Below are 25,383 nucleotides of genomic sequence, written 5' to 3' on the forward strand. Positions count from 1 at the left end.
TAGGTCCACATAAGGGCAAGGAAAACTCACACCCAGTGGGACGTCGGTGACAATGATGACTATGAGAACCTTGGAGAGGACGAAAGCAATGGATGCCGAGCGGGTCTAACATGATACTGTGAAAGTTCAATCCATAATGGATCCAACACTGTCGGAAGAGTCCAGTCCAAAGCGGATCCAACACAGCAGCGAGAGTCCTGTTTACAGCGGACACATTTACTAGGTGTCATGAGACACATTTACTAGTGAAGTGAAGTGAATTATATTTATATAGCACTTTTTCTAAAGTGACTCAAAGCGCTTTATATAGTGACACCCAATATCTAAGTTACATTCAAACCAGTGTGGGTGGCACTGGGAGCAGGTGGGTAAAGTGTCTTGCCCAAGGACACAACGGCAGTGATTAGGTTGGCAGAAGCGGGAATCGAACCTGCAACCCTCAAGTTGCTGGCACAGCCACTCTACCAACCGTGCTAAACCGCCCCATTTACTAGGTGTCATGATCCAGGATTTGGATCATGTCATATTCTGGTTTTGGTTCTGTTTGGTTTCTCGTTTTGTTTTTTGACTCCCTTAGTTCCTGGTGGCACTTCCTGTTTTGTTTCAGTTTCCTTAGCAACGCATTTGTGTCACCTGCCTTCTGCTTGATCACGCGCACCTGCCTTTGATTATTTAGCCCCCTTATATAAGCCTGGATTTGTTTGCCATTCGTTCTCGGACTCTAATTTGCTTTTTTTACGCAACAGGTGACGTCGCATTCCCGCATTGTGGTAAATACCCTTCGTACTTCATTAGCTTCCATGCTATTTTGTTTATTCGTTTTCCCTAGCTCACATGCTAGCGTCTTTTGTTTCTTCTAGCTCATGCTAGTTCTGCTGGTTTGTTTATAGTGCCATTGTGCAAGTATTTTGGTTTTTAGTCTGTTTCATAGTGTATAAATAAATCAACATCCTTACTTTCACGCTGCACCCATTGAGAGAATGCAATCCACACCACGATGCCAGCCAAGTGTCACACTAGGATAATTCTGTTTTAGTGAGATTATATAGTCATACCTGAAAGTCGGAGGGGTGTGGTGACCGCCAGTGTCTCTGAGGGAAGCCACGGAGGAGCTAAGAAAGTCGCAGCTGCCTCTTTGACAGCTGCAGGAGGAACGACAAGCTCCGCTCATGTTTACGGTAAGAGCCGACTTATTACCACAATTTTCTCACCGAAACCTGCCGGTCGACATGTGGTAGAGAAACCAGATGAGTCGCCCGCTGGCCTGTTCTAAAAATAGCGCAAATAGCAGCACTTACCAGTGAGCTGCCTCTATTTTTTAAATTGTATTTATTTACTAGCAAGCTGGTCTCGCTTTGCTGGACATTTTTAATTCTAAGAGAGACAAAACTCAAATAGAATTTGAAAACCCAAGAAAATATTTGAAAGACTTGGTCTTCACTTGTTTAAATAAATTCATTTATTTTTTTTACTTTGCTTCTTATAACTTTCAGAAAGACAATTTTAGAGAAAAAAATACAACCTTAAAAATGATTTTAGGATTTTTAAACACATATACCTTTTTACCTTTTAAATTCCTTCCTCTTCTTTCCTGACAATTTAAATCAATGTTCAAGTAAATTTGTTTTTTTTATTGTAAAGAATAATAAATACATTTTAATTTAATTCTTCATTTTAGCTTCTGTTTTTTCGACGAAAAATATTTGTGAAATATTTCTTCAAATTTAAGATTAAAACTCAAAAAAATATTCTGGCAAATCTAGAAAATCTGCAAAATCAAATTTAAATCTTATTTCAAAGTCTTTTGAATTTCTTTTAAAATTTTTGTTCAGGAAAATCTAGAAGAAATAATGATTTGTCTTTGTTAGAAATATAGCTTGGTCCAATTTGTTATATATTTTAACAAAGTGCAGATTGGATTTTAACCTATTTAAAACATGTCATCAAAATTCTAAAATCAATCTCAATCAGGAAAAATTACTAATGATGTTCCATAAATTCTTTTAATTTTTTCAAAAAGATTCAAATTTGCTAGTTTTTCTCTTCTTTTTTCGGTTGAATTTTGAATTTTAAAGAGACGAAATCGAAAATAAACTATGTTTCAAAATATAATTTTTTTTTTCCTGTTTTCTCCTCTTTTAAACCGTTCAATTAAGTGTTTTTTTCATCATTTATTTTTTTAAAAAAAACCTTCCGTAAAAGGAAAAAAATGTACGACGGAATGACAGACAGAAATACCCTTTTTTTTTTTAAATATATATAGATTTATTTATTAAAGGTAAATTGAGCAAATTGGCTATTTCTGCCAATTTATTTAAGTGTGTATCTAACTGGTAGCCCTTGGCATTAATTAGTACCCAAGAAGTAGCTCTTGCTTTCAAAAAGGTTGCTGACCCCTGATGTAAACAAACTACGGTGAGTTCAAGGACCGCCGAAATTAGTAGGACAAAACGGCGCTCACCAAATACTGGAATCAGTGAAGCATGTTTAATATAAAGAGTGTGCTTAATAACAATTAGGGAGGTTTGTGTCATGTTTGTCCTCCTACAGAAACTAGTGATTTAGGGCTATATAAACAAACATTGATTGACTGATTGATTGATTATCAAAACAAAAAATATGTTTTTACCCCCCATCTTTTTCCATTTTTCATACATTTTTGAAAAAGCTCCAGAGAGCCACTAGGGCGGCGCTAAAGAGCCGCGGGTTAAACAAATAAAAACGATGAATTCTTGTAATACCAAAATGAAAACTATTCTGTTTTTTGTGTCATTCTGTTGGCAAACGAGTGTTGTCGCCGACTAAAACCAAATTAAAAGAGTGCTTCTCAACCTTTTTTCATTGAACATTTTTTTAATTCAAGTACCTCCTAATCAGAGCAAAGCATTTTTGGTTGAAAAAAAGAGATAAAGAAGTAAAACACAGCACTATGTCATCAGTTTCTGATTTATTAAATTGTATAACAGTGCAAGATATTGCTTGTCCAGGGTGTACACCACCTTCCGTCCGGATGCAGATAGGCTCCAGTACTCCCCGCGACCCCAAAAGGGACAAGCGGTAGGAAATGTATGGATGGATGTTCACGTTTTATGTCGCAATATTATGTTAATAATATCGCAATATTAAGTATAAATGTTCATGTTTATAATATCGCAATATTAGGTATAAATGTTCATGTTTATAATATCGCAATATTAGGTATAAATGTTCATGTTTATAATATCGCAATATTAAGTATAAATGTTCATGTTTATAATATTGCAATATTAGGTATAAATGTTCATGTTTATAATATTGCAATATTAAGTATAAATGTTCATGTTTAAAATATCCCAATACTAAGTATAAATGTTCATGTTTATAATATCGCAATATTAAGTATAAATGTTCATGTTTAAAATATCGCAATATTAAGTATAAATGTTCATGTTTATAATATCGCAATATTAAGTATAAATGTTCATGTTTATAATATCGCAATATTAAGTATAAATGTTCATGTTTATAATATTGCGATATTAAGTATAAATGTTCATGTTTAAAATATCGCAATATTAAGTATAAATGTTCATGTTTATAATATCGTAATATTAAGTATAAATGTTCATGTTTATAATATCGCAATATTAAGTATAAATGTTCATGTTTATAATATCGCAATATTAAGTATAAATGTTCATGTTTATAATATCGCAATATTAGGTATAAATGTTCATGTTTATAATATCGTAATATTAAGTATAAATGTTCATGTTTATAATATCGCAATATTAAGTATAAATGTTCATGTTTATAATATTGCGATATTAAGTATAAATGTTCATGTTTATAATATCGCAATATTAAGTATAAATGTTCATGTTTATAATATCGCAATTTTAAGTATAAATGTTCATGTTTATAATATCGCAATATTAAGTATAAATGTTCATGTTTATAATATCGCAATATTGAGTATAAATGTTCATGTTTATAATATCGCAATATTAGGTATAAATGTTCATGTTTATAATATCGCAATATTAGGTATAAATGTTCATGTTTATAATATCGCAATATTGAGTATAAATGTTCATGTTTATAATATCGCAATATTGAGTATAAATGTTCATGTTTATATCGCAATATTAGGTATAAATGTTCATGTTTATAATATCGCAATATTAGGTATAAATGTTCATGTTTATAATATCGCAATATTAGGTATAAATGTTCATGTTTATAATATCGCAATATTGAGTATAAATGTTCATGTTTATAATATCGCAATATTGAGTATAAATGTTCATGTTTATATCGCAATATTAGGTATAAATGTTCATGTTTATAATACCTCGCTGGAAAAAGTTTGGACTCCACTACTGTATGCTAACCGCTCATAACACAAATAATTCTCCCTATTTGAATTTCAAAATATGGGAATTTTGCCAGGAAATGATGAGATGCTCTTGCTTTTATTTTGAAAAGCTGATGTTGGGTAAAAGAGGAGGCGGAGTGTTCCGTTCTGACTTACTTGACTCAGTGATGGCAGAGCAAGGCCGGGCAGGACTGGCATGATGTGGTCCAGCCTCCTTGGCCCCCATGTGGACCCGGGCAAGACTGGCATGATGTGGTCCAGCCTCCTTGGCCCCCATGTGGACCCGAGGAGGACTGGCATGATGTGGTCTGGCCTTCTTGGCCCTCCATGTGGACCCGGGCAGGACTGTCATGATGTGGTCCAGCCTCCTCGGCCCCCATGTGGTCCCGGGCAGGACTGTCATGATGTGGTCCAGCCTCCTTGGCCCCCATGTGGACCCGGGCAAGACTGGCATGATGCGGTCCAACCTCCTTGGCCCCCATGTGGACCCGGGCAGGACTGGCATGATGTGGTCTGGCCTTCTTGGCCCCCATGTGGACACGGGCAGGACTGGCATGATGTGGTCCAGCCTCCTTGGCCCCCATGTGGACCTGGGGAGGACTGGCATGATGTGGTCCAGCCTCCTTGGCCCCCATGTGGACCCGGGCAAGACTGGCATGATGCGGTCCAACCTCCTTGGCCCCCATGTGGACCCGGGCAGGACTGGCATGATGTGGTCTGGCCTTCTTGGCCCCCATGTGGACACGGGCAGGACTGGCATGATGTGGTCCAGCCTCCTTGGCCCCCATGTGGACCTGGGGAGGACTGGCATGATGTGGTCCAGCCTCCTTGGCCCCCATGTGGACCCGGGCAAGACTGGCATGATGCGGTCCAACCTCCTTGGCCCCCATGTGGACACGGGCAGGACTGGCATGATGTGGTCCAGCCTCCTTGGCCCCCATGTGGACACGGGCAGGACTGGCATGATGTGGTCCAGCCTCCTTAGCCCCCATGTGGACACGGGTAAGACTGGCATGATGTGGTCCAGCCTCCTTGGCCCCCATGTGGACCCAGGAAGGACAAAAAATGTGGTCCACTCTCCTTGGCCCTCATGTGGACCTGGGCAGGACTGGCATGATGTGGTCCAGCCTCCTTGGCCCCCATGTGGACCTGGGCAGGACTGGCATGATGTGGTCCAGCCTCCTTGGCCCCCATGTGGACCCGGGCAGGACTGGCATGATGTGGTCCAGCCTCCTTGGCCCCCATGTGGACCCGGGCAGGACTGGCATGATGTGGTCCAGCCTCCTTGGCCCCCATGTGGACCCGGGCAGCAGATGGCATGATGCTAATATTAGAGTGGCGCTCTGAAGGTGGACTTCCAGTGACAGATGGCGTGCATCATCTTCTTCTTCCAACACAAAATGGCGTATTTTGTCATCACCAGAACACGCTCAAACGGTTTATCAACTTCTAGTCTTTTCGACATGAAACATATTTCAAACACAATATTCCAGCTTCATTCAGCTAGCGCTCCAAAGTGCATGCCGCCTGTAGGGGGCGCCGCCAGTCAGAGCACTAATTAGCTGCGGCCGCCTCTGAGGGGGTGGAGTCCCGACGGCGCGAGCTTGTGCTAATTGACTTCCTCGCTGCCACTCCATGTCACTACCATGATGCCCGCCATGCCCGCCTGCCAACATGGCTGCCAGGGAGCCTGCAGGGCGGTGGCAGAAGTTTCCTACGAGTTTGTCGTCTTTTTGTTTTTGTTTTTTTAGGGGTGGGCAAATTAGTGCGTTAATTATGAGTTAACTCATCAATCTATTAACGCCGACAATTATTTTATCGCACATTTGCGTATGTTGTTTACATGCTTTTATTTTGTTAACGCCTTTTTTAACAAGATGGCGTCGCCCGGCGTGGAGGGGCTCTTGGTAAAGATGGAACATTTGGCAAAAATACCGGACAATTGTGCAAATTTCCTGGCTGGCTTACAGCGTGGTCACTCCGGGATCACTTACGACCGCCAGACAATTCTGGATGTGGATAGATCGGGCCGTTTTGGACTGAATGAGGCGTGCTTGCTAGAGCGGCTAGCTAGCATGGGAATACTTTGCCAGCTACATCCAGCGGCCTGTGAAGCAGCGGAGTATATGTGTTGTCTGTCTATTTATGAATAATGCAGACCAGGAGTGTTGGCTGAGTTCTTAACGTTTGCTTTCAGAGCGTGCATATCACAACATACAAGATGCCGTCATGGCGACACACAACCTATACATTCTCCTCACTCCTGTTGCATGCTGGGTAGGGTAGTTCTTTTTTTCCCTGGCTCATAACATCACAATATAGTACCATGTATATGATGCCTTCAGTTTATCAAAGCACTAAGCAAACAATCGGAAAATTCCCATCATATCAATTCCTAGATATGGTCATAATTATTTTAAGTGCACTACGCAGAATAAACACAACATTATTAATATTGCTACTACGGATAATTTAATCAAAAATTCCCTAAAACAGCCCACTACCTATAATATAGGTTTTTTAAACATAAGATCCCTGATAAAAAAAAATGTTCCTGCTGTTACCTCAGAAATTGCCTGTTCAGATGTTATGATTGTGGCTCAGAGATTTGTATGTAGATTATATTTATTTTCCATAACAAACAGGATAACTTAAATAACCTGGCAGTGGAAATAAGCTTAAATGTTTGTATTTACATTTTTTGAGTTGATTTTCATCAAATATGCTATTTAACTGCTACTGTTTAACAAGGACTGATTTAAATTGTGTTTGCACAACAAATGTTTTGGCGCTTTTGTTCATGTGGGAGAATATTCCAATAAAGGTGCACTACACACTACTTTTGAATTCATTATTGGGCTTTGTGTATACAATGCAGTTAATCGCGATTAATCGAAGAAATAGTGCGATTAACTTCGATTAAAATTTTTAATCGTTGCCCAGCCCTAGTTTTTTTACTTTGGTGCTGACCTGTCTCCACTGAAGATGATCTCCTGCTGGCCCAACTGTGGACTAGAACAGGGGTCACCAACGCGGGCACCAGGTCGCCCGTAAGGACCAGATGAGTCGCCCGCTGGCCTGTTCTAAAAATAGCTCAAATAGCAGCACTTACCAGTGAGCTGCCTCTATTTTTTAAATTGTATTTATTTACTAGCAAGCTGGTCTCGCTTTGCTGGACATTTTTAATTCTAAGAGGGACAAAACTCAAATAGAATTTGAAAATCCAAGAAAATATTTTAAAGACTTGGTCTTCACTTGTTTAAATAAATGCATTTATATTTTTTATTTTGCTTCTTATAACTTTCAGAAAGACAATTTTAGGGAAAAAATACAACCTTAAAAATGATTTTAGGATTTTTAAAAACATGTACCTTTTTGCCTTTTAAATTCCTTCCTCTTCTTTCCTGACAATTTAAATCAATGTTCAAGTATTTTCTATTTATCGTAAAGAATAATAAATACATTTTAATTTAATTCTTCATTTTAGCTTCTGTTTTTTCAACGAAGAATATTTGTGAAATATTTCTTCAAACTTATTATCATTAAAATTCAAAAAAATTATTATGGAAAATCTAGAAAATCTGTAGAATCAAATTTAAATCTTATTTTAAAGTCTTTTGAATTTCTTTTAAAATGTTTGTTCTGGAAAGAAGAAATAATGATTTGTCTTTGTTAGAAATATAGCTTGGTCCAATTTGTTATATATTCTAACAAAGTGCAGATTGGATTTTAACCTATTTATAAACTATCATCAAAATTCTAAAATTAATCTTAATCAGGGAAAATTACTAATGATGTTCCATAAATTCTTTTTTTAATTTGTTCAAAAAGATTCAAATTGGCTAATTTTTCTCTTGTTTTTTTTTTGGTAGCCCTTCGCATTAATCAGTAACCAAGAAGTAGCTCTTGCTTTCAAAAGGTTGCTGACCCCCGCACTAGACTCTCACTATTATGTTAGATCCACTATGGACTGGACTCTCACTATTATTAACATAATAGTGTGAGAGTCCAGTCCATAGTGGATCTAACATAATAGTGAGAGTCTAGTCCATAGTGGATCTAACATAATAGTGAGAGTCCAGTCCATAGTGGATTTAACATAATAGTGTGAGAGTACAGTCCATAGAGGATCTAACATAATAGTGTGAGAGTCCAGTCCATAGTGGATCTAACATAATAGTGTGAGAGTCCAGTCCATAGTGGATCTAACATAATAGTGTGAGAGTCCAGTCCATAGTGGATCTAACATAATAGTGTGAGAGTCCAGTCCATAGTGGATCTAACATAATAGTGTGAGAGTCCAGTCCATAGTGGATCTAACATAATAGTGTGAGAGTCCAGTCCATAGTGGATCTAACATAATAGTGTGAGAGTCCAGTCCATAGTGGATCTAACATAATAGTGTGAGAGTCCAGTCCATAACGTTATTGTTGTTTAAATGTGCTATGTAAATAAAGTGGATTGGATTGGATAGTGGATCTAACATAATAGTGAGAGTCCAGTCCATAGCGGATCTAACATAATAGTCTGAGAGTCCAGCCCATAGTGGATCTAACATAATAGTGAGAGTCCAGTCCATAGTGGATCTAACACAATAGTGAGAGTCCAGTCCATAGTGGATCTAACATAATAGTGTGAGAGTCCAGTCCATAGTGGATCTAACATAATAGTGTGAGAGTCCAGTCCATAGTGGATCTAACATAATAGTGAGAGTCCAGTCCATAACGTTATTGTTGTTTAAATTTGCTATATAAATAAAGTGGATTGGATTGGATTGGATAGTGGATCTAACATAATAGTGAGAGTCCAGTCCATAGTGGATCTAACATAATAGTGTGAGAGTCCAGTCCATAGCGGATCTAACATAATAGTGAGAGTCCAGTCCATAGCGGATCTAACATAATAGTCTGAGAGTCCAGTCCATAGTGGATCTAACATAATAGTGAGAGTCCAGTCATTAGTGGATCTAACACAATAGTGAGAGTCCAGTCCATAGTGGATCTAACATAATAGTGTGAGAGTCCAGTCCATAGTGGATCTAACATAATAGTGTGAGAGTCCAGTCCATAGTGGATCTAACATAATAGTGTGAGAGTCCAGTCCATAACGTTATTGTTGTTTAAATGTGCTATATAAATAAAGTGGATTGGATTGGATAGTGGATCTAACATAATAGTGAGAGTCCAGTCCATAGCGGATCTAACATAATAGTCTGAGAGTCCAGCCCATAGTGGATCTAACATAATAGTGAGAGTCCAGTCCATAGTGGATCTAACACAATAGTGAGAGTCCAGTCCATAGTGGATCTAACATAATAGTGTGAGAGTCCAGTCCATAGTGGATCTAACATAATAGTGTGAGAGTCCAGTCCATAGTGGATCTAACATAATAGTGAGAGTCCAGTCCATAACGTTATTGTTGTTTAAATTTGCTATATAAATAAAGTGGATTGGATTGGATTGGATAGTGGATCTAACATAATAGTGAGAGTCCAGTCCATAGTGGATCTAACATAATAGTGTGAGAGTCCAGTCCATAGCGGATCTAACATAATAGTGAGAGTCCAGTCCATAGCGGATCTAACATAATAGTCTGAGAGTCCAGTCCATAGTGGATCTAACATAATAGTGAGAGTCCAGTCATTAGTGGATCTAACACAATAGTGAGAGTCCAGTCCATAGTGGATCTAACATAATAGTGTGAGAGTCCAGTCCATAGTGGATCTAACATAATAGTGTGAGAGTCCAGTCCATAGTGTCTCTAACATAATAGTGAGAGTCCAGTCCATAACGTTATTGTTGTTTAAATTTGCTATATAAATAAAGTGGATTGGATTGGATTGGATAGTGGATCTAACATAATAGTGAGAGTCCAGTCCATAGTGGATCTAACATAACAGTGTGAGAGTCCAGTCCATAGCGGATCTAACATAATAGTCTGAGAGTCCAGTCCATAGTGGATCTAACATAATAGTGAGAGTCCAGTCATTAGTGGATCTAACACAATAGTGAGAGTCCAGTCCTTAGTGGATCTAACATAATAGTGTGAAAGTCCAGTCCATAGTGGATCTAACGTAACATAACACACACACACATATATATATATATATATATATATATATATATATATATATATATATATATATATATATATATATATATATATATATATATATATAATTTTATTTTAATTTATTGAGTTTACAACCCCCTGGTGCTGTTTTGTACCATTTTTATACTTATTTGGTTATATATATATATATATATACATATATATATATATATATATATATATATAAAATGTAACATTTTATATGGTCTTGCCTTTTTGTGATGTTAAGTTCCTGTTATACAGAACATGCCTTGAGCTCTTATTTTGAAGGCGCTAGGAGTGGAAGTGGTCCAGTTTTACATGTGGAACACATCATTTCCTGTCTTTCAAAACCTCTGCGCCACTACAACGTGTCACAATTTCCGCTCTTCGCGCCTTCAAAAGAAGAGCTCAAGGCATATACTGTATAACAGCCTATAACAGGAACTTAACATCACAGAGGCAAGTCAACAAAAATAGGATATATACATATGTAAATATTTATATATAATGTTTGATTATTAGTAGATTGCACAGTACAGTACATATTCAGTACAATTGACCTCTAAATGGTAACACCCCAATAAGTTTTTCAACTTGTTTAAGTCGGGGTCCACCTTCATGGTAATATGTGTATATATATGCGTTTGCTCCGAGCGACTTTTCCCAATTAAAAAAGTTCAAACGTGAAACAATCAAACGTCGACTGTTGATATTTCCATCCAATATCTATCTAGACGTTATAAACATACACTTTTCTACCGATATCACTCCGTTTGTTTACCTTCTTTCACTTCCTCTTTGCGACACCGTCACTTCCTCTTTGCGACACCGCCGCCGACTTGACGAGCTCAAAGTCCGTCTAGGTCCAACTTTGGTCTCGCTGACGTCATGGCGCCGCTCAGGTTCTGCGCCAACCTCAGCTGGCTTTTCACCGAGCTGCCGGACGTCAGCCAGCGGATGTTCGCGGCTGCCGCGGCCGGCTTCCAGGCGGTGGAGGCGGCCTGGCTGTACGACTCTGACCCGGAGGAGCTGCGGAGGGCGCGGGAGGCCACGGGGCTGCAGGTGGTTCTCATCAACACCCCGCCAGGTGAGCCGCGGCACCTTCTCTGCTGGACCACGCCCCCTCATTAGCACCAGGTGTGTTGCAGGTGACCTCAAAGCGGGGGACTTGGGTCTGGGGGCGGTACCCGGAAGAGAGGCGGAGTTCAAACAAGGCTTGGATCAGACCCTCAAGTTTGCTAAAGCATTGGACTGCAAAAGGTCTCACACACACACACACACACACACACACACACACACACACACACACACACACACACACACACACACACACACACACACACACACACTTGTATTTGTTACTTTCCTGAGACCTGAGAAAAAAGACAATAAGAGTGTTACTACAAACCCTGTTTCCATATGAGTTGGGAAATTGTGTTAGATGTAAATATAAACAGAATACAATGATTTGCAAATCCTTTTCAACCCATATTCAGTTGAATATGCTACAAAGACAACATATTTGATGTTCAAACTCATAAACTTTATTTATTTTTGCAAATAATCATTAACTTAGAATTTCATGGCTGCAACACGTGCCAAAGTAGTTGGGAAAGGGCATGTTCACCACTGTGTTACATCACCTTTTCTTTTAACAACACTCAATAAACCTTTGGGAACTGAGGAAACTAATTGTTGAAGCTTTGAAAGTGGAATTCTTTCCCATTCTTGTTTTATGTAGAGCTTCAGTCCTTCAACAGTCCGGGCTCTACACTGTCATATTTTACACTTCATAATGTGCCACACATTTTCCATGGGAGACAGGTCTGGACTGCAGGCGGGCCAGGAAAGTACTTACACTCTTTTTTTACAAAACCATGCTTTTGTAACACTTGTCTTGCTGAAATAAGCAGGGGTGTCCATGACAACGTTGCTTGGATGACAACATCTGTTGCTCCAAAACCTGTATGGACCTTTCAGCATTAATGGAGCATTCACAGATGTGTAAGTTACCCATGCCTTGGGCACTAATACACCCCCATACCATCACAGATGCTGGCTTTTCAACTCTGCGCCTATAACAATCCGAACGGTTATTTTCCTCTTTGTTCTGGAGGACACCACGTCCACAGTTTCCAAATTTAATTTGAAATGTGGACTCGTCAGACCACAGAAAACTTTTCCACTTTTCATCAGTCCATCTTAGATGAGCTCAGGCCCAGCGAAGCCAGTGGCGTTTCTGGGTGTTGTTGATAAATGGCTTTCGCTTTGCATAGTAGAGTTTTAACTTGCACTTACAGATGTAGCAACCAACTGTAGTTACTGATAGTGTTTTTTATGAGGTGTTCCTGAGGTGATATCCTTTACACAATGATGTCGGGGTTTTCATGCAGTACCGCCTGAGGGATCAAAAGTCCGTAGTATCATCGTTTACGTGCAGTGATTTCTCCAGATTCTCTGAACTTTTGATGATTTTACGGACCGTAGATGTTAAAATCCCTAAATTCCTTGCAATAGCTCGTTGAGAAATGTTCTAAAACTGTTCGACAATTTGAGATAAGAGATACGTGCAGACTGCCATATGATGGCAGTCACACATAAGAGATATGTGTAGACTGCAATATGATGGCAGTCACACATAAGAGATACATGTAGACTGCAATATGATGGCAGTAACACATAAGAGATACGTGTAGACTGCAATATGATGGCAGTCACACATAAGAGATATGTGTAGACTGCAATATGATGGCAGTCACACATAAGAGATACGTGTAGACTGCAATATGATGGCAGTCACACATAAGAGATATGTGTAGACTGCAATATGATGGCAGTCACACATAAGAGATACGTGTAGACTGCAATATGATGGCAGTCACACATAAGAGATACATGTAGACTGCAATATGATGGTAGTCACACATAAGAGATACGTGTAGACTGCAATATGATGGCAGTCACACATAAGAGATACGTGTAGACTGCGATATGATGGCAGTCACACATAAGAGATACGTGTAGACTGCAATATGATGGCAGTCACACATAAGAGATACGTGTGGACTGCAATATGATGGCAGTCACACATAAGAGATATGTGTAGACTGCAATAGGATGGCAGTCACACATAAGAGATACGTGTAGACTGCAACATGATGGCAGTCACACATAAGAGATAGGTGTAGACTGCAATATGATGGCAGTCACACATAAGAGATACGTGTAGACTGCGATATGATGGCAGTCACACATAAGAGATACGTGTAGACTGCAATATGATGGCAGTCACACATAAGAGATACATGTAGACTGCAATATGATGGCAGTCACACATAAGAGATACGTGTAGACTGCAATATGATGGCAGTCACACATAAGAGATACGTGTAGACTGCAATATGATGGCAGTCACACATGAGAGATACGTGTAGACTGCAATATGATGGCAGTCACACATAAGAGATACGTGTGGACTGCAATATGATGGCAGTCACACATAAGAGATATGTGTAGACTGCAATAGGATGGCAGTCACACATAAGAGATACGTGTAGACTGCAACATGATGGCAGTCACACATAAGAGATAGGTGTAGACTGCAATATGATGGTAGTCACACATAAGAGATACGTGTAGACTGCAATATGATGGCAGTCACACATAAGAGATACGTGTAGACTGCAATATGATGGCAGTCACACATAAGAGATACGTGTAGACTGCGATATGATGGCAGTCACACATAAGAGATACGTGTAGACTGCGATATGATGGCAGTCACACATAAGAGATACGTGTAGACTGCGATATGATGGCAGTCACACATAAGAGATACGTGTAGACTGCAATATGATGGCACTCACACATAAGAGATACGTGTGGACTGCAATATGATGGCAGTCACACATAAGAGATATGTGTAGACTGCAATAGGATGGCAGTCACACATAAGAGATACGTGTAGACTGCAACATGATGGCAGTCACACATAAGAGATACGTGTAGACTGCAATATGATGGCAGTCACACATGAGAGATACGTGTAGACTGCGATATGATGGCAGTCACACATAAGAGATACGTGTAGACTGCAATATGATGGCAGTCACACATAAGAGATACGTGTAGACTGCAATACGACTCAAGTAAAAAAAAAAACAAATTTTATGTTACATTGAAAATATAGGACATTAAACACGGCGCTCAAAAATCTATCAAGATGTTTTAGTACGACTTTGGTAAGGGCCCTGCGATGAGGTGGCGACTTGTCAGGGTGTACCCCGTCTTCCGCCCCAATGCAGCTGAGATAGGCTCCAGCACCTCCCGCGACCCTAAAAGGGACAAGCGCTAGGAAATTGATGGATGGATGGACTTTATTATGCTGTGTGTATAAGGTAAGACATATTATCTGCTGTTTTTTTTCACAATATTATGCAAAAGCAGCTTTCCTTTCATTCTGGTACCTGCTGATCTGTATTTGGGATCTGCATAAGTCCTTACAACAACTCTGCTGTTTGAGTCCCACATTAAAAGTGTCACTAAAACAAGTCTCTCGTTTGAGAGAGTTGCTACACATCATTAAAAAACATCCATCCATCCATTTTCTACCGCTTATTCCCTTTTGGGGTCGCGGGGGGCGCTGGCGCCTATCTCAGCTGCATCGGGCGGAAGGCGGGGTACACCCTGGACAAGTCGCCACCTCATCGCAGGGCCAACACAGATAGACAGACAAAATTCACACTCACATTCACACACTAGGGACCATTTAGTGTTGCCAATCAACCTATCCCCAGGTGCATGTCTTTGGAGGTGGGAGGAAGCTGGAGTACCCGGAGGGAACCCATTAAAAAACAAATGTTTAAAAAAAAAAAACAGACTAAGAATGTCTGAGCGTTAATACAAAGTTCGATATTTAAATTAGGGATGCACCGATTAATCGGTAACCGGATATATTCGGCCGAATATGGCAAAAAAAGCCACATTCGGCCTTCGGTGGAATGAGTTAAAAACAAGGCCGAATAGTGGCGTGTGACGCAATTTTTGGACGCGGTGACGCAATCAACCAACGTGCAGTGACGTTGGGATATGTTGTGTACCTGTATAAGTGTATGAGGTTACAATGTTGTGTACCTGTATAAGTGTATGAGGTTACAATGTTGTGTACCTGTATAAGTGTATGAGGTTACAATGTTGTGTACCTGTATAAGTGTATGAGGTTACAATGTTGTGTACCTGTATAAGTGTATGAGGTTACAATGTTGTGTACCTGTATAAGTGTATGAGGTTACAATGTTGTGTACCTGTATAAGTGTATGAGGTTACAATGTTGTGTACCTGTATAAGTGTATGAGGTTACAATGTTGTGTACCTGTATAAGTGTATGAGGTTACAATGTTGTGTACCTGTATAAGTGTATGAGGTTACAATGTTGTGTACCTGTATAAGTGTATGAGGTTACAATGTTGTGTACCTGTATAAGTGTATGAGGTTACAATGTTGTGTACCTGTATAAGTGTATGAGGTTACAATGTTGTGTACCTGTATAAGTGTATGAGGTTACAATGTTGTGTACCTGTATAAGTGTATGAGGTTACAATGTTGTGTACCTGTATAAGTGTATGAGGTTACAATGTTGTGTACCTGTATAAGTGTATGAGGTTACAATGTTGTGTACCTGTATAAGTGTATGAGGTTACAAGCACACACTTAATTGAGATTTACTTGAGCCTTCTGTTTACATTATTAGCCTGTTGTGTAGGCTACCTGTATAAGTGTATGAGGTTACAAGCACACACTTAATTGAGATTTACTTGAGCCTTCTGTTTACATTATTAGCATATCTACTGTGGCTAAGCAGACTTTTGCCAAAAGGACAATAATTCATTTGTTGTGGGTTTATCCACTTTAATGCACTTTATTTTTTTTTTGGAATGCATGTTTTGTTTGAAGGCCTAATATAAATGAAAAACTTTGTGCTTTTTTTTGAAAAGCAAAGGCTACTGGAATATTTAAAAAATGTCAATATTCAATAAAAAATTACTTTATTTGAAAAACATATCAACATATTTTTCTAGCCCATTTATATAATATAAAAAAAATTGTGAAAAACTGCATTCATTATTCGGTATTCGGGCAAGCGTTTAAATTTTATTCGGCTTCGGCCACAAATTTTAATTTCGGTGCATCCCTAATTTAAATATTTATAATTTCCGTCGATAGCATTTTTTTTTAGAGAACAAGAATGAGCTTCACGGTGGCAGAGGGGTTAGTGCGTCTGCCTCACAATACGAAGGTCCTGCAGTCCTGGGTTCAAATCCAGGCTTGGGATCTTTCTGTGTGGAGTTTGCATGTTCTCCCCGTGAATGCGTGGGTTCCCTCCGGGTACTCCGGCTTCCTCCCACCTCCAAAGACATGCACCTGGGGATAGGCCCCTCCCACCTCCATAGACATGCACCCGGGGATAGGCCCCTCCCACCTCCATATACATGCACCTGGGGATAGGCCCCTCCCACCTCCATAGACATGCACCCGGGGATAGGCCCCTCCCACCTCCATATACATGCACCTGGGGATAGGCCCCTCCCACCTCCAAAGACATGCACCCGGGGATAGGCCCCTCCCACCTCCATATACATGCACCTGGGGATAGGCCCCTCCCACCTCCATAGACATGCACCTGGGGGTAGGCCCCTCCCACCTCCATATACATGCACCTGGGGATAGGCCCCTCCCACCTCCATAGACATGCACCCGGGGATAGGCCCCTCCCACCTCCATATACATGCACCTGGGGATAGGCCCCTCCCACCTCCATAGACATGCACCTGGGGGTAGGTTCCTCCCACCTCCAAAGACATGCACCTGGGGATAGGCCCCTCCCACCTCCAAAGACATGCACCTGGGGATAGGCCCCTCCCACCTCCAAAGACATGCACCCGGGGATAGGCCCCTCCCACCTCCATATACATGCACCTGGGGATAGGCCCCTCCCACCTCCATAGACATGCACCTGGGGGTAGGCCCCTCCCACCTCCATATACATGCACCTGGGGATAGGCCCCTCCCACCTCCATAGACATGCACCCGGGGATAGGCCCCTCCCACCTCCATATACATGCACCTGGGGATAGGCCCCTCCCACCTCCATAGACATGCACCTGGGGGTAGGTTCCTCCCACCTCCAAAGACATGCACCTGGGGATAGGCCCCTCCCACCTCCAAAGACATGCACCTGGGGATAGGTTGATTGGCAACACTAAATGGTCCCTAGTGTGTGAATGTTGTCTGTCTATCTGTGTTGGCCCTGCGATGAGGTGGCGACTTGTCCAGGGTGTACCCCGCCTTCCGCCCGATTGTAGCTGAGATAGGCGCCAGCGCCCCCCGCGACCCCGAAAGGGAATAAGCGGTAGAAAATGGATGGATGGATGGAACAAGAATATCAAAATGGCCCTTCAGGTCTGGAATGTTCTTTTCCAGGATCCACCTGATGGCCGGCAGAGTTCCCGCGGGAGCGCGGAGAAGCGACGTGGCCAAGGAGATGGAGGCCGTGTTCGTGCGGAACCTCGGCTACGCCGCCGACCTCCTCGCCCAGGTGGCGCGCGTCGCCATAGCAACGGCGGGAGTGGCGCCATTATGACAAGGTGTGACATCTGTTTCAGGACGGAATGGTGGGCTTGATCGAGCCCATCAACACCCGGCTGACCGACCCCGGCTATTTCCTGGACTCACCGCATCAAGGTAGGCGCGCCTTCCGCCGCCTGGTGGCTGCTTGTGCTAACGTGACGCCTTCCTCCCGTGTGCCGCAGCCGCCGCCATCCTGCAGCAGGTGGGGAAGACCAATATCAAACTGCAAATGGTGAGTTCTTTGTTGTTGTTGTTGTTGTTGTTGTTGTGATGCAGAGAGCATGTCAACAACTCTGGCAGGATGTTTTCCACTGGCAAATCATGGATGGCAACCTGACACAGAACATCAAGACGTACTTACCGCTCATCGGTGAGTCGCCGTCCACCAATAACATGCCGTTGTTGTCCAGCGCTGGGCGGAGTAACCGTGTCATACTCTTCCATGTCAGTAGGTGGCAGCAGGTAGCTCAGTCAATCTATCAAAGTGTCTCAAAGGGCTGCACAAACCACAACTGCATCCTTGGTTCAGATCCCACATCAGGGCAAGGCAAAACTCACAACCCAGTGGTATGTCAATGTGAATGACTATGAGAAACCTTGGGGAGGACCACAGATGTAGGTGACCAGTCTATAGTGGATATAACATAATAGTGAGAGTCCAGTCCATAGTGGATCTAACATAATAGTGGGAGTCCAGTCCATAGTGGATCTAACATAATAGTGTGAGTCCAGTCCAAAGTGGATCTAACATAATAGTGTGAGTCCAGTCCATAGTGGATTTAACATAATAGTGGGAGTCCAGTCCATAGTGGATCTAACATAATAGTGTGAGAGTCCAGTCCATAGTGGATCTAACATAATAGTGTGAGAGTCCAGTCCATAGTGGATCTAACATAATAGTGTGAGAGTCCAGTCCATAGTGGATCTAACATAATAGTGTGAGAGTCCAGTCCATAGTGGATCTAACATAATAGTGAGAGTCCAGTCCATAGTGGATCTAACATAATAGTGAGAGTCCAGTCCATAGTGGATCTAACATAATAGTGAGAGTCCAGTCCATAGTGGATCTAACATAATAGTGTGAGAGTCCAGTCCATAGTGGATCTAACATAATAGTGTGAGAGTCCAGTCCATAGTGGATCCAACATAATAGTGAGAGTCCAGTTCATAGTGGATCTAACATAATAGTGAGAGTCCAGTCCATAGTGGATCTAACATAATAGTGTGAGAGTCCAGTCCATAGTGGATCCAACATAATAGTGAGAGTCCAGTCCATAGTGGATCCAACATAATAGTGGGAGTCCAGTCCATAGTGGATCTAACATAATAGTGTGAGAGTCCAGTCCATAGTGGATTCAACATAATAGTGAGAGTCCAGTTCATAGTGGATTTAACATAATAGTGTGAGAGTCCAGTCCATAGTGGATCTAACATAATAGTGGGAGTCCAGTCCATAGTGGATCTAACATAATAGTGGGAGTCCAGTCCATAGTGGATCTAACATAATAGTGTGAGAGTCCAGTCCATAGTGGATCTAACATAATAGTGTGAGAGTCCAGTCCATAGTGGATCTAACATAATAGTGTGAGAGTCCAGTCCATAGTGGATCTAACATAATAGTGTGAGAGTCCAGTCCATAGTGGATCTAACATAATAGTGAGAGTCCAGTCCATAGAGGATCTAACATAATAGTGAGAGTCCAGTCCACAGTGGATCTAACATAATAGTGAGAGTCCAGTCCATAGTGGATCTAACATAATAGTGAGAGTCCAGTCCATAGTGGATCTAACATAATAGTGTGAGAGTCCAGTCCATAGTGGATCTAACATAATAGTGAGAGAGTTCAGTCCATAGTGGATCTAACATAATAGTGTGAGAGTCCAGTCCATAGTGGATCTAACATAATAGTGAGAGTCCAGTCCATAGTGGATCTAACATAATAGTGAGAGTCAAGTCCATAGTGGATCTAACATAATAGTGGGAGTCCAGTCCATAGTGGATCTAACATAATAGTGTGAGAGTCCGGTCCATAGTGGATCTAACATAATAGTGGGAGTCCAGTCCATAGTGGATCTAACATAATAGTGTGAGAGTCCAGTCCATAGTGGATCTAACATAATAGTGGGAGAGTCCAGTCCATAGTGGATCTAATATAATAGTGGGAGTCCAGCCCATAGTGGATCTAACATAATAGTGTGAGAGTCCAGTCCATAGTGGATCTAACATAATAGTGTGAGAGTCCAGGCCATAGTGGACCTAACATGATAGTGAGAGTCTAGTCCATAGTGGATCTAACATAATAGTGAGAGTCCAGTCCATAGTGGATCTAACATAATAGTGAGAGTCCAGTCCATAGTGGATCTAACATAATAGTGTGAGAGTCCAGTCCATAGTGGATCTAACATAATAGTGTGAGAGTCCAGTCCATAGTGGATCTAACATAATAGTGTGAGAGTCCAGTCCATAGTGGATCTAACATAATAGTGTGAGAGTCCAGTCCATAGTGGATCTAACATAATAGTGTGAGAGTCCAGTCCATAGTGGATCTAACATAATAGTGTGAGAGTCCAGTCCATAGTGGATCTAACGTAATAGTGAGAGTCCAGTCCATAGTGGCTCTAACATAATAGTGTGAGAGTCCAGTCCATAGTGGATCTAACATAGTAGTGTGAGAGTCCAGTCCACAGTGGATCTAACATAATAGTGAGAGTCCAGTCCATAGTGGATCTAACATAATAGTGTGAGAGTCCAGTCCATAGTGGATCTAACATAATAGTGTGAGAGTCCAGTCCATAGTGGATCTAACATAATAGTGTGAGAGTCCAGTCCATAGTGGATCTAACATAATAGTGTGAGAGTCCAGTCCATAGTGGATCTAACATAATAGTGAGAGTCCAGTCCATAGTGGATCTAACATAATAGTGGGAGAGTCCAGTCCATAGTGGATCTAACATAATAGTGAGAGTCCAGTCCATAGTGGATCTAACATAATAGTGTGAGAGTCCAGTCCATAGTGGATCTAACATAGTAGTGTGAGAGTCCAGTCCACAGTGGATCTAACATAATAGTGAGAGTCCAGTCCATAGTGGATCTAACATAATAGTGTGAGAGTCCAGTCCATAGTGGATCTAACATAGTAGTGAGAGTCCAGTCCATAGTGGATCTAACATAATAGTGGGAGTCCAGTCCATAGTGGATCTAACATAATAGTGAGAGTCCAGTCCACAGTGGATCTAACATAATAGTGAGAGTCCAGTCCATAGTGGATCTAACGTAATAGTGTGAGAGTCCAGTCCATAGTGGATCTAACATAATAGTGAGAGTCCAGTCCATAGAGGATCTAACATAATATTGAGAGTCCAGTCCACAGTGGATCTAACATAATAGTGAGAGTCCAGTCCATAGTGGATCTAACATATAAGTGGGAGTCCAGTCCATAGTGGATCTAACATAATAGTGTGAGAGTCCAGTCCATAGTGGATCTAACATAATAGTGTGAGAGTCCAGTCCATAGTGGATCTAACATAATTGTGTGAGAGTCCAGTCCATAGTGGATCTAACATATAAGTGGGAGTCCAGTCCATAGTGGATCTAACATAATAGTGTGAGAGTCCAGTCCATAGTGGATCTAACATAATAGTGTGAGAGTCCAGTCCATAGTGGATCTAACATAATTGTGTGAGAGTCCAGTCCATAGTGGATCTAACATAATTGTGTGAGAGTCCAGTCCATAGTGGATCTAACATAATAGTGTGAGAGTCCAGTCCATAGTGGATCTAACATAATAGTGTGAGAGTCCAGTCCATAGTGGATCTAACATAATAGTGTGAGAGTCCAGTCCATAGTGGATCTAACATAATAGTGTGAGAGTCCAGTCCATAGTGGATCTAACATAATAGTGTGAGAGTCCAGTCCACAGTGGATCGAACATAATAGTGAGAGTCCAGTCCATAGTGGATCTAACATAATAGTGTGAGAGTCCAGTCCATAGTGGATCTAACATAATATTGTGAGAGTCCAGTCCATAGTGGATCTAACATAATAGTGTGAGAGTCCAGTCCATAGTGGATCTAACATAATAGTGTGAGAGTCCAGTCCATAGTGGATCTAACATAATAGTGAGAGTCCAGTCCATAGTGGATCTAACATAATAGTGTGAGAGTCCAGTCCACAGTGGATCTAACATAATAGTGAGAGTCCAGTCCATAGTGGATCTAACATAATAGTGTGAGAGTCCAGTCCATAGTGGATCTAACATAATAGTGTGAGAGTCCAGTCCATAGTTGATCTAACATAATAGTGAGAGTCCAGTCCATAGTGGATCTAACATAATAGTGAGAGTCCAGTCCATAGTGGATCTAACATAATAGTGAGAGTCCAGTCCATAGTGGATCTAACATAATAGTGTGAGAGTCCAGTCCATAGTGGATCTAACATAATAGTGTGAGAGTCCAGTCCATAGTGGATCTAACATAATAGTGAGAGTCCAGTCCATAGTGGATCTAACATAATAGTGTGAGAGTCCAGTCCATAGTGGATCTAACATAATAGTGTGAGAGTCCAGTCCATAGTGGATCTAACATAATAGTGAGAGTCCAGTCCATAGTGGATTTAACATAATAGTGAGAGTCCAGTCCATAGTGGATCTAACATAATAGTGTGAGAGTCCAGTCCATAGTGGATCTACCATAATAGTGTGAGAGTCCAGTCCATAGTGGATCTAACATAATAGTGTGAGAGTCCAGTCCATAGTGGATCTAACATAATAGTGAGAGTCCAGTCCATAGTGGATCCAACATAATAGTGTGAGAGTCCAGTCCATAGTGGATCGAACATAATAGTGTGAGAGTCCAGTCCATAGTGGATCTAACATAATAGTGTGAGTCCAGTCCATAGTGGATCTAACATAATAGTGGGAGTCCAGTCCATAGTGGATCTAACATAATAGTGTGAGAGTCCAGTCCACAAATAAAATGTTGTAATAATAGTACTGACTGTCAGAAGTGTCCCTCTGGGGCCAAACATAACTGCCATGTGGTCCTCAGTGAAAATGTACAAAAGCTCCTTCAGGTTGCATGGAGATGGCCTAAAACATTTTTTGCAGCCCTTTGAGACACTTGTGATTAAGAGCTGTATGAATAAACTTTGATGGGTTGATTAATTCTTATATAATTAAAAAAAATAGATTTTTGAAAACGCGGATGAATAAGAATCTACAAATAAAGGATGTGATTGGACCAGAACTCTGCCGGTGTCTCGCAGGTCACGTTCAGGTGGCCCAGGTCCCGGGCAGGAACCAGCCGGACAGCGCCGGGGAGCTGAACTACGACTACATCTTCACTGTGCTGGAGGAGCTGGGCTACCGGGGCTACGTGGGCTGCGAGTACAAACCCCGAGGTCAGGACACGACCGGACGCCTCCTTGGGTTGCCGTGGTCCCACTGACCTGAGATGTGTCCTCCTAGGAAGTACTCTGGAAAGTCTGGCCTGGCTGCAGGACTACTGGAGCGCCAGGAAGTGACCGGAGAGTCTGGCCTGGCTGCAGGACTACTGGAGCGCCAGGAAGTGACGGGAGAGTCTGGCCTGGCTGCAGGACTACTGGAGCGCCGGGAAGAGTTCTGCAGAATAAAACAACAAAGGCCAACTGGGGTTCTTTGTGGAAGGAACCAAAAAGTTGTGTTTGTGTGATTTATTGTAGGATGGCACCGTGGTCACATGATCCAGGTCCAGTGTCGGACACCCTAAGAACAAAAAGGTCAAACCATAAAAGGCACTTCGGGTCTCGTGATGCGGGGGAAGTCCGAGGGCCCGCACTGAGGCGGCGTCGGTAAAGTGCTGCGTTTCATCACCCGAGTCCAAAGTCTTTTTTTACACCTCATCAGTCAAGTCCAGAACAAGTCAGCTGCACCTCTCAAGAAGTCAAAGTCCGGTCAGCCACAGGACCGTGAGCCAACGATTGAAATGTTCCGTGTGGATCTTGAATAAAAACCCTTGAGAGGACAGTCCCGGTCCTGCTTTGGTCACAAGAGTCCGGTCCAGAGGGTGTAGCAGGCCGTGTTGATGACGGACTCCAGGTGGTGGTACATGGACACCAGCAGGGGTGGCGGGCTGCTGCCGTCCTGCGGCTGAGGGGGCAGAGCTTCTCGTAACACCACCTTCAAGCTCTGCAAGGACAGTTTGCCGGTTGGAGTTCACTGGTCAGAGTCTCATACTAGATAGGACAGCTCAGGTCTGAGAGGATGGTGCTGGATCCAGTGTAATTATCCTTTGAGGTGGAAACATGCCCACAAATCACACATGTGCACCATCCTCTCAGACTAGTGTATTTACCTTTAAATGTGGGGACATACCCCAACATTATTGTGCTTGCACCATCCTCTCAGACTAGTGTATTTACTTTTTAAGGTGGGGACATACCCCAACATTATTGTGCTTGCACCATCATCTTAGACTATTGTATTTATCTTCAAAGGTGTGGACATACCCCAACATTACATGAGTGCAACATCCTCTCAGACAATTGTATTTACCTTTTAAGGTGGGGACATATACTTATATTAAATGTGTGTGCACCATCCTCTCAGACTAGTGTATTTACCTTTTAAGGTGGGGACATACCCCAACATTATTGTGCTTGCACAATCCTCTCAGACTAGTGTATTTACCTTTTAATGTGGGGACATACCCCAACGTTATTGTGGTTGCACCATCCTCTCAGACTAGTGTATTTACCTTTTAAGGTGGGGACATACTCCAACATTATTGTGCTTGCACCATCCTCTCAGACTAGTATATTTACCTTTTAATGTAGGGACGTACCCAAACATTGTGCTTGCACCATCCTCTCAGACAATTGTATTTACCTATTAAGGTGGGGACATATACCAACATCAAATATGTGTGCACCATCCTCTCAGACTAGTGTAATTACCTTTTAAGGTGGGGACATACCCCAACATTATATGTGTGTTCACCATCCTCTCAGACCAGTGTATTTACTTTTTAAGGACATATCCCAACATCACATGTGTTCACCATCCTCTCAGGCTAGTGTGTATACCTTTTAAGGTGGGGACATACTCCAACATTATTGTGCTTGCACCTTCCTCTCGGACTAGTGTATTTATCTTTTAATGTGGGGACATACCCCAACATTATTGTGCGTGCACCATCCTCTCAGACTAGTGTATTTATCTTTTAAGGTGGGGACATGCCCACAAATCACGTGTGTGCACCATCATCTCAGACTAGTGTATTTACCTTTTTAATGTGAGGACATACCCCAACATTATTGTGCTTGCACCACAC

At 41.7% G+C, this 25,383-nt stretch overlaps 3 protein-coding genes across 4 annotated transcripts in view; 1 reads left to right on the plus strand and 2 right to left on the minus strand.

The window, feature by feature from the left end:
- ptprfa (protein tyrosine phosphatase receptor type Fa) overlaps positions 1–4,671 on the minus strand; it is a 268,805-nt gene extending 264,134 nt beyond the window's left edge. Inside the window, exon 1 of the mRNA XM_061888749.1 lies at positions 4,514–4,671. The gene's annotated coding sequence lies outside the window, so the exon portion shown is untranslated. The remainder of the gene's footprint in view (positions 1–4,513) is intronic.
- Positions 4,672–11,251: 6,580 nt separating this feature from the next.
- On the plus strand, positions 11,252–23,748 carry hyi (hydroxypyruvate isomerase). 2 transcript variants are annotated; one of them, XM_061888757.1, is made up of 9 exons: positions 11,252–11,537; positions 11,599–11,710; positions 17,930–18,044; positions 18,112–18,190; positions 18,259–18,308; positions 18,377–18,446; positions 23,339–23,473; positions 23,541–23,610; positions 23,659–23,748. In XM_061888757.1, exons 1-8 carry the CDS (start codon positions 11,339–11,341, stop codon positions 23,594–23,596), a joined length of 816 nt encoding a protein of 271 aa, XP_061744741.1. In that variant the 5' UTR covers positions 11,252–11,338; the 3' UTR covers positions 23,597–23,610; positions 23,659–23,748. The 2 variants fall into 2 exon arrangements, with proteins under 2 accessions (XP_061744741.1, XP_061744740.1); XM_061888756.1 differs by having other exon boundaries at positions 11,253–11,537; positions 23,541–23,748.
- A 1-nt stretch (position 23,749) lies between these two features.
- szt2 (SZT2 subunit of KICSTOR complex) overlaps positions 23,750–25,383 on the minus strand; it is a 222,500-nt gene continuing 220,866 nt past the window's right edge. Inside the window, exon 73 of the mRNA XM_061887771.1 lies at positions 23,750–24,239. Within this exon, the coding sequence (XP_061743755.1) occupies positions 24,096–24,239 (144 nt within the window). The 3' untranslated portion in view covers positions 23,750–24,095. The remainder of the gene's footprint in view (positions 24,240–25,383) is intronic.

The sequence above is a fragment of the Nerophis ophidion genome, linkage group LG26, assembly GCF_033978795.1.
Source record: "Nerophis ophidion isolate RoL-2023_Sa linkage group LG26, RoL_Noph_v1.0, whole genome shotgun sequence".
In the NCBI taxonomy this organism is placed as follows: Eukaryota; Metazoa; Chordata; class Actinopteri; order Syngnathiformes; family Syngnathidae; genus Nerophis; species Nerophis ophidion.

Bases quoted from the DNA above. Each gene is read 5' to 3' on its own strand.
- hyi (XM_061888757.1), top strand. From the start codon at position 11,339: ATGGCGCCGCTCAGGTTCTGCGCCAACCTCAGCTGGCTTTTCACCGAG. The intron at 11,538-11,598 runs GTGAGCCGCGGC...GGTGTGTTGCAG, and splicing joins TCTCATCAACACCCCGCCAG to GTGACCTCAAAGCGGGGGAC. The intron at 18,191-18,258 runs GTAGGCGCGCCT...CGTGTGCCGCAG, and splicing joins CCTGGACTCACCGCATCAAG to CCGCCGCCATCCTGCAGCAG.